The 10,461-nt window shown below is 31.4% G+C and overlaps 1 protein-coding gene and 1 pseudogene across 1 annotated transcript; one reads left to right on the top strand and one right to left on the bottom strand.

The window, feature by feature from the left end:
• Positions 1–4,386: 4,386 nt before the first annotated feature.
• Positions 4,387–6,237, top strand: LOC131183149 (protein trichome birefringence-like 43; annotated as a pseudogene).
• Positions 6,238–8,107: 1,870 nt separating this feature from the next.
• LOC131182820 (probable LRR receptor-like serine/threonine-protein kinase At3g47570) lies at positions 8,108–10,460 on the bottom strand. The gene is made up of 4 exons (XM_058152146.1): positions 10,079–10,460; positions 9,924–9,995; positions 9,158–9,823; positions 8,108–9,054 (listed from the first exon to the last, which is right to left on the bottom strand). The coding sequence occupies exons 1-4, from the start codon at positions 10,458–10,460 to the stop codon at positions 8,108–8,110; spliced, it is 2,067 nt and encodes a 688-aa protein (XP_058008129.1).
• Position 10,461: the final 1 nt, after the last annotated feature.

A 10,461-nucleotide genomic window follows, 5' to 3' on the forward strand; every position in this document is an offset into this window, starting at 1 on the left:
GAGAGTAAACAAAGGTTTTGGGAAGATATGGATGATCTAATGCAAAGCATACCGAATGAAGAGAATATTTTCATCGGTAAAGATTTGAATGGACATGTAGGAAGTGATAGGCAAGGTTATGAGAATGTTCATGGAGGTTTTGGATTTGGTAGCCGAAATGAAGAGGGAAAAAGCATTCTGGATTTTGCTATGGCATATGACCTAATACTAGCAAATACCTACTTTATAAAAAGAGAGTCACATTTAGTGACTTTCAAAAGTGGGCAACATAGAAGCCAAATTGTCCTCTTCTTAATCAGGAAGACAAATAGAGCTCTATGCAAGAATTGCAAGGTCATTCCGGGAGAGGCTTTAACAAGTCAATATCGGTTAGTGGTCTTAGATGTCAAGTTTAGGAACAATTCAAATAAGGTTAGAAGAAATAGTGTAGCTCGAATAAAGTGGTGGGAGTTTAAAGGAGTAAAGCAAGTGAAGTTTAAAGATGAACTTCTCGAGTCCGAAGCATGGAAGCTGGATATGGAGGCCAATGGTATGTGGATACAAATGGCATCAAAGATTAGAGAAGTAGCTAGAAAAGTATTTGGAGAGTCTAAAGGACAGGGACCACCCTTCAAAGAGATATGGTGGTGGAATGAGAAAGTACAAAAGGCAGTGAAGAGAAAGAGGAAATGGTATAAGAAATTACCTAAGTGTGATAATAATGAGGCATATGAACAGTACAAGATAGCAAAGAAAGAGGTAAAAAAGGCAGTTAGTAAAGCAAGAGTGCAGGCCTTTGAAAATTTATATGAGAAACTTGTAACTAAAGAATGGGAGAAAGATATTTATATATTAGCAAGGAGGAGAGAAAAGAAATGTCAAGATCTTAATCAAGTTAGGTGCATTAAAGATAAAGAAGGAAAAGTGTTGGTGAAAGATGAGGACATTTAAGAAAGATAGAGAAATATTTTTGATGATCTCTTTAATAATAGTCATATTAGAGTCCAAGTCCAATTATAATTAGGAAGTATAATTAATTTAACAAGTATAATTAGTTTAGGAAATTTAGTAGAATTTAAATTATAAAGTTTAATAATTAGAGTTCTAAAAGGACTAGGTTTTAGTGGCCTATATATATGAATAGTTGGTTGGCCATTATATGGAATGTATTGCAGAGAGCCCATAAAGTGGAGAGGTGTGTTGAATTCTGTGAGTTTTATTTGAGTGATTTTGAGGATGAGAAAAATAATTAGTGGTTGTAATTATTTTTCCTTGATAGTGAATTTGTTGATGGAGTAGGTTTACGCTAAACCACGTTAAATTTTGTGTTCTTTATTTTGTATGAGTGTGATTTTCACAACAAGTGGTATCAGAGCTGTGGTTTGAGATGTCAAAGATGGTGAGCACAAAATTTGAGGTGGAGCCGTTTGATGAGAAAAATAATTTTAGTTAGTGGCAAAGCACCGTAAAGGATGTCCATGTGCAACAAGGATTAATCAAAGCAATGAACGAGAAGCAACCAGCGACCATGAAAGATGATGAATGGGAAGAACTTCAACAAAGGGCTGTGAGTACTATTAGATTGACGTTAGCCCCAGATGTGAAGTACAATGTCTTAGAGGAGACCTCGCCTGTTGTTTTGTGGAAGAAATTGGAGAGCCTGTGCATGTCAAAATCACTCACAAATTGTTTGTACTTGAAGAAGGAGTTGTACCAACTCAGAATGGATGAAAGTAATGATGTGAGAGATCATCTTAATATTTTTAATAAATTAATTACCCAATTGGCTAGTGTTGGTGTGAAGATTGATGAAGAAGATAAAGCCCTCTTGCTTTTAACCTCTCTCCCACACTCTTATAAAAGCTTGGTATCAGCTCTAACAGTTGGGAATGAGACTTTGAAGGTGGAGGAGGTTACCGCAGTTATCTTGGATGATAAGAAATTCAAGAAGACAGGTAATAGCAATGAAGGTGGAGCTTTTGTTGCTGGTTCTAATCGTGGTAGAAGCAATTCACGTGGAAATAATTGGAGAAGGAATAGTAGATCTAGTTCAAGACCACGAGTAGACCATGAAGATAGAGAATGCTACTATTGTCATGAGAAGGGCTACATTCAATACCATTGTATGAAGATGAAAGAAGATCTTGTAGAATTTAAACAATTCAAAAGGAGTCGCGGAAAAGAAAAAAAAGGAACTGCTGCAATTACAATGGATGATGATATTGATAGTGAATGTTTGAATGTGGATGATGATAAGGAAAAGGCAAAAGATCCATTACAAGATGAGTGGTTAATGGATTCTACTTGCTCATTCCACATTTGCTCAAAGAAGGAGTGGTTTGATGTGATTGAAAAAAAGAAGGGAGAAAAAGTGAAGTTAGCTAATGGGAACAAGATAGAAGTTGAAGGTATTGGAAGAGTGAAAATCAAGCTGCATGGTGATTAAGTAAAAGTGTTCGATGAAGTGAGAAATGTTCGTAAATTTGAAAGAAACTTAATTTCCTTGGGTAAATTGGATTCTTTGGGTTATGGGTGTTCGATTCATGGTGGAGTTATGAGAGTTAGCCGAGGTGCTCTTGTGATCATGAAGGGTGAGAAAATTGGTATAAAGAATCTCTACAAATTGGAAGGAAGAACATTAATTGAAAGAATGCAAGTAGAAGCAAGAGGCAACATCAACAATCAAGAGTCCAAGGAAGTACCCAAGAGAAAATTGACTTTTGCAGAAATTGTGAAGACTAATTCCATTTGACTTGGAGGTGGAGATTGTTAGAGTCTAAGTCCAATTGAAATTAGGAAGTATAATTAATTTAGCAAGTATAATTAGTTTAGGAAATTTAGTAGAATTTAAATTATGAAGTTTAATAATTAGAATTCTAAAAGGACTACATTTTAGTGGCCTATATATATGAATAGTTGGTTGGTTATTATATGGAATGTATTGCAGAGAGCCCATAAAGTGGAGAGGTGTGTTGAATTCTGTGAGTTTTATTTGAGTGATTTTAAGAGTGAGAAAAATAATTAGTGGTTGTAATTATTTTTCCTTGATTGTGAATTTATTGGTGGAGTGGGTTTACGCTGAACCACGTTAAATTTTGTGTTCTTTATTTTGTGTGGGTGTGGTTTTCACAACAAGTCAAAATGATAATAGCGTGAATATAGACCACACAGTAATAGAAAATAATGTGAATTATTCTAGAAGGATTAGATCTTTAGAAGTAAAGGAAGCACTTAAGAGAATGAAAGTGAATAAAGCCTGTGGACTCGATGGAATACCAATTGAAGTGTGAAAGTGTTTGGGAGATATGAGAGTGGCATGGTTAACTAAATTATTTAATAAGATTCTAAACTCAAAGAAAATGCCAGATGAATAGAGGAGAAGTATTTTAGTACCTATTTTTAAAAATAAGGGAGACATATATAGTTGCTCAAACTATAGGGGAATTAAACTCATGAGCCATACTATGAAGTTGTGGGAGAGAGTTGTGGAACATCGACTATGTCATGATACTTCTATCTTTCCCAATCAATTTAGCCCTTATACTTATTGGAAAGTTCAATTTAATTTATTTTTTAATTTTTTTTATCTAAATTAATTCAAAAGTTTCAATTTAAATTTAATTTAACTCAAAAATTAAAATCTATGGACTAAATTTCTTAATTTCTTGATTTAAATAAAAAATTAAGAAGTGTAATTTCTTAATTTTGGAACTAAGTTTCTTAATTTTTTTATTTAAGCTAAAAAAAATTAAGTGCTCAATTTTTTAATTTTCTTGATTTTTAGACTAAATTAAATTTTTTAAATTAAATTAAATAAAAAATTAAAAATATACTAAATTAATTTTTTGCAATGTAATTGAGCTTTAAACCAATATTCAAATTAGGATGATTCTTATTTTTTATATAAAATTTAAAATTTAAAAAAAAATTGGAATAAAAAGGGAGAAAAAATTTGAGCTCTACAATGGGAGGAGAGAGAGATTGACAGATACTTGGATACATGGAAACAAAATAGATAAATCATGAGTTTTATTAAACACTTTTTAAAAAAATTTTTGTTATATTATAAATTTATAAAGAGAAAAAGGTTATAAAAATTTCAACCCTTTAAGTTTTGTACTACAAAATAAACATAAAACTATTAAAGTGCATTTTGAAGCAAATTTAAAAAAAAAATTTAATAATTCCACTAATTTTTTATAATTAATCCAATTAAATATAAATAAAATAATAACTAAATAATAGTGAGAATTTAATTTAAAATCTCTTGATTTTAAATGCTTAAACATTAGTCTTCATATAGAGAAAAATATTTATTTTATTTTATTTATTAAGTTGAACTAATTTATATTTGTGTCTGAATTTGCTGTGTAGTGGCATTGACGTAGATTCAACGGCAGAGATTTCTTATCAAAAGTGAGACGGAAAAGAATAATGTTCGTAGGAGATTCGCTAAGTTTGAACCAATGGCAATCGCTCACGTGTATGCTTCATGTGGCTGTTCCTAATGCTAGCTATACCTCCGTGAGGACCGGAGGCCTCTCCACCTTCACATTCCCGGTGAAAATACCATTCTCTCTCCAATCCTACATTTTTATAATTTTACATGCATGCTCACGTAATATTTTTTACATGATAAAAATCATTGTCATTGAAATATTCATTGCTCAAATGCAATCATCTATTCTTATTTAATTCAATGATTAAATATATATTATTTATCTATTATATATGAATTTAAATCTAATGCACGTTTGAATTTTCATTTTTTATTTAGTTATATTTTTTATTTAATGTACATAATATTTAAATTTTGTCACTTTTCAGTAATGTATATGATTTTTAGAGTTTAAGTATAATGAATTTGGATTAATGCACGTAAGTAGCCTAAATCATATTTTTACCACACAAAATATATATTTTTATGTAATTCATCCTATAATTAATATATATAAATGTTAAAAATCTTATTTTTCAGGAATACAAAACAAAAGTGATGTTTTCACGCAATGCATTTCTAGTAGACACAGTGAATACAAGTAAAGGTGCTGTTCTGAAACTGGATTCCATTGAAGGTGGAAAGTTATGGAAAGGAATTGATGTTTTGATATTCAATACTTGGCATTGGTGGCTTCACACTGGAAGAAAACAACCGTACATTTATATTTTGCTCTTATTATTTCTATAATTATTGTATGTCAAGTATTCGTATATAATTTAGTTTATTTTTTCAATTGTTAATTAGATGGAATTTTATCCAAGAGGGGAACAATGTGTACCAAGACATGGATCGATTGGTAGCATATGAGAAGGCTTTGAATACTTGGGCTAAATGGGTTGACACCAATGTACATCCTGCAAAAACCATGGTCTTCCTTCAAGGAGTTTCACCCGATCATAACAAGTAAGTTCATTATCATATTAATTTTACCCAAAACCTTACATTAATTTTCATTACTTGATGATGGAATTAAGGAAAGCTAAATCTTTTTGTGGAATTACAATTTAATTTATTGATTTTAATTTGGCTAATTTTAATATTTTATTAAATTTTTATTCAATCAACCAAATTAAAATTCTAAATTTTACAATTTTTATCAATAAAACTAAGTTATTTTTTTAATCAAAGTAGAAATTAAGTTATTTTTATAAAAAATAATTAAAATTATTTTTTATAATTTTAATAATTTTATTAAAATATAAAAGTTTTTATGAATGTGTGATATTAATACATGCTAATAATTTAAAATTATAAAAAATATTTTCATTTATATATAAATTACTTTTCATGAAATAAAAGGAGATCAACAGTAATAACATTAACAAGCTTTCTTACAAGAGCATATTATTATTATTATTATTATATATGTTTTTTTGAAAACAGTGGAAGTGACTGGGGGAGGACAAAGCAAGGTACTGCGAAGGGCAAAAGCAGCCAGTCTCAGGGCCAAATTATCCGGCGGGTCCCCACCCAGCAGAGCTCGTTGTAGAGAAAGTATTGCGAGGTATACAAAAGCCAGTGTACTTGCTTAACGTCACTGCCCTTTCACAGCTAAGAAAAGATGGCCATCCCTCCGTCTATGGCCATGGAGGCCACAACGATATGGATTGCAGCCATTGGTGTCTACCTGGTGTTCCTGATACTTGGAATCAACTTCTATATGCACTTCTCCTTCAATTTTATAACTAAACTATAGCCACCTACCTCACTTTTAAGTTTACCCCATCCCATCATATTATTATTATTGAGAAAGAAAAGTATTATAGTTATTTGATGCACAAATTAATTTCTCCAAGTTATTTTTTAAAAAAATATTAATCTTTTATATTTTGATGTATCTTATTCTTATAATCAATAAATACAATTTAATGTATATATATGAATTATTTTGTTTGGATGTTTTCTTATTAGTATTTAAAAACTGAAAATTACGAAAACTCATTAAAATTTATAAAATTCGTCAAATCCGATCATGAGTCATGCAAATTAATCGAGTTTTGATTTTCTTATTAATTTTTTTTTTTATCAAATGATGCCATTTTATACACATGATAGTCATTAGTTAGTAACATGTGATAACTTTCTGTATGATAAAAAATATAAAATAGATAGCTCTAAAGTGCTGTTATTGATGGCACAAATTTATTATTGATATTTTTGGATAGTTAATTTTAAAAATATTATCCATTAAAAATTAAGTAATATTAATTGAAAAAAATGATATATTTCTGGTATATGATAATATATTAAAATTAATTTATAAAAATTGTACTTATTTATTAAGGAAATTTATAAAAAAATTAATTGCTTAATATAAATTAAAATTATTAAATAGTATGTAATATAAATTAATATATTAATATTAAAAAATTATTATACTAATGCCAATATATAAAAAGACTATTAGTTATTACTTGATGTAAAAATTAATACTTATTGAACAGTATCAATGATCAACATTGTGCCAATTCAATTACGTTTCAACTCCAGCTAAACTTTAAATCTTTAATTATCTGTCTTCATTAATTCTTAGACTGAACCAGTTTTAAATATGATGATTATAAGAAATTCACTTTATTCATATAAAATAGATGCATCACAAATCAATTATAAAAGATAGTTTAATTAAAGACATTAACTAAGAACAATATCCAATACAAAATTATTTCAAAGCTTAGTAGAGGCCTATTATCCATAAGATGAAACAACAACACAATCAAAAGCTTAATAGGAAATACAATTTGCCGTCGCACTATCATCTTCACTATTTATTAACATAAATGCTTGTGCTAGTTTCTGTCAATTAGGAGTACTGCATGCTTTCCACTTGAGTCATCTTGTGCACCTTCGAATAAAAGAATTAAGAATAATTAATTAGAGTTCTAAATCTTTGATTTTAAGTTGATATTAAGACTTTATAACAATTATCATAACATTTTAAATTTTTAACATAGAGAAAAAAATAGCAAGCAATATACATATAAGTGTGTGACTTCATATATACTTAGATTTGAAGATAGATGACAAAATGATTACCTGCTTCGTCAAATGTATTCCCTTTCTCTTAATGCACTCGAGCTTTATGAAGTTTCTTTTTTGTTGAACTAAGTTGAGCAACAACATCATTGATATTCATTCGTTCTCTTGGTAACTCACAAGATATTCCAATTTCAAATATTGAAATCAAGCACTCAAGAATTATGTTATTCTGAATGCTACTAAAATTGTGATTATGGTTTGAAATTGAGTTGCCTAGGGTCATGGAACTTCCTTCAAGAAGAATTGGATCTACAATATCTGAGACTCTTTCAGGTAAAGCTATTTTGACAAAATTATGAAGGTTCAAACCTTCCATAAATATGCTATCAGTAGGTTTCTTCGCTGTGAACATTTTCAATAAGATTATGCCATAACCATATACATCACCGTAAGTTGATATTCATACTCTATGCATAGAAATGCACAAAAATTTGTCAAATATATAACTTTTTTGTATTATTAGTAAAAAAGAAGTGAAATTGTAGATATTAATAAAGATAAGCTATCAATGCATTTTACTTGCATATTTTTATAAAATTAAGAATAAAAAAGAGAATAAGAAATAAATAAAATATAAAGAAAGTTTATTTAGATTGTTCCTCTTACACGAAAGAACTTGACTTGTTTTGAAGGGTTTCCAGAAAAGAACTTTGCTAACCCAAAATCACTGACACGCCCAATCATTTCATCATCAAGGAGAATGTTACTTGGCTTGAGATCACAATGAATTATTGGTGTTTCACAGTGAAGATGGAGATACTCTATTGCAGAGGCAATATCAATTGCAATGTTTATTCTCTGAACAAGATTCAAAGTTTTTGCTGCTTCATCTGGCGTGGGAGTAGGATGCAACCATTCCTCCAAACTTCCATTGGTCATGAATTCATAAACCAAAGCCTTGAAATCATTGCCATGATGGTCAATGCTTGAGCATGCTGTTAATACCTTGACAAGATTTCGATGTCTGATGTTCCTCAATGCTTCACATTCAGCCATGAAACTCCTAGAAGCACCTCGACGCTGAAGGTTAAATACCTTGACAGCAATAGGAATAGCTCTTCCCTCTTCATCAAGCATTCCTTTATACACAGAGCCAAAGCTACCTGCACCAATTAAATTTGCTGAAGAGAATTCATTTGTTGCTCTTAGGAGACTATGATAAGACACCTTCAAAAGTGTATTCTCATAAGAGCTTGATCTATTATTGTCTCTTCTTTTCTTTCTTGATCGATAAAGAATGAAACATGCAAATACAAGTGTTACTCCAAGAAGTGGAGAGATTATGGAAATCACTATTGTCTTCATTCTCTTCTTCGGCTTATGATCAAAAGTGCATATAGGCAGCTGAAATTCAGGAATCCCACCACAAAGTTTATTATTTCCCTTGATCCATGTTGCACTTGCATTCTTGAAAACTCCGTTTAGTGGCACTTCACCTTCAAAATCATTGTATGATAGATTTAACTTTGCCAATAACTTAAAATCTTGCAGAAACTCTGCAATTTTGCCAGACAAATGGAAAGATCTAAAGACCCCTCAATGATTCAAAGGATGAAGGAATGGGCCCTTGGAAAAAGTTTCCATCCATGTGCAACACTTCTAAACTATTGCAACTTCCAAGACTTTCAGGAATCTTACCCGACAACATATTATTAGAAACATCCAAAACCCCCAAGCTACCCAACTTTCCAACTTCTATGGGAAGATCACCATTCAAATGGTTATAAGACAAATCAACAAGTATAGATAAAGAGGAGAGACTCATAAGTTGTGGGGGTATGGTACCACTAAGATTGTTGAAAGAAAGTTCGAAAGCTAGCAGTTTTTGGCATTTCCCTAGGCTGGAAGGGATATTGCCATGAAGATTATTTTCTCTCAAGCTGAATTGAAGCAACTCGGTCAGGTTTCCTAAAGATGATGGAATGTAGCCTGAGAAATTGTTGGTAAAAAGATACAATATCCTGAGGTTTCGAAGCTTTCCAATATTAGAAGGAATATTGCCTGAAAGTTTGTTACCACTTAATTGGAAAATTGTCAAGCTGATGAGGTTCTCAATTCCACTGGGGATTTTTCCATATATTTGATTGTCATTGAAATATATTTCTGAGAGGTTTCTTGAGAAGTTGCAGATTTGTTGAGGTAACCTCCCTCCAAAATTGTTCTCCTCTATTCCTAATCTTACTAAATCTGTGGCGTTTGTCAAGGATGGGAGAAAACTCAGGTCATCATCTTCGCCACTACCCAGGTAGTTTTTTGAAACAGAAAACCCTTTGAGCTTGTGTAGGTTTCCTAGCTGAAGTCTGACTATGTTTGAAGCATTGGATATTGAAATAGGAATTGAACCCGTGAAGTTATTGAAGGAGAATATTTGGAAAAGTAGTGCCTATCTCAGAGGGAAGGCTACCTTCAAACTGATTATAAGCTACATCAATAGCCGCAATAGAAGAAAGATTGAATATGGATTGTGGGATGGTACCTGAAAAACCATTTGTGGATAGATCCCATATAGTATGATTCATTAATTGGCCTAGAGAATGAGAGATTACTTGAAGGGATGACAATTCCCCACAGATGGAGGGATGGTTCCTGTCAGATTGTTGCAGATCAATGATTTGAACCTTGGACAAGAAGCCAAGCTCCATTGGAATTGATCCTTCCAGCTGGTTATATTGAACTTGGAATGTAACAAGGTTAGAACAACCAGATATGTTAACGAGTTGTTCTGCAGAAATAAATTCTGCAGACGGTGTAAACGACCGATTTGGGAGAGGATAGCTTTAGTGAAGCTATTGTTTTGGAGGTTTAATTCCTTAGAAAGCTCAAATTGCCAACATGTGGTGATATGGAGCCAGAGAGCTTGAGGGACTGCAAGTCTAGCACAGTCACCGTAACACCATGCCAATGGCAGAAGTTCATGGTAGAATTCCATGAATGTCGCCATT

This window comes from Hevea brasiliensis, chromosome 9 (genome assembly GCF_030052815.1).
Source record: "Hevea brasiliensis isolate MT/VB/25A 57/8 chromosome 9, ASM3005281v1, whole genome shotgun sequence".
Lineage (NCBI taxonomy): Eukaryota > Viridiplantae > Streptophyta > Magnoliopsida > Malpighiales > Euphorbiaceae > Hevea > Hevea brasiliensis.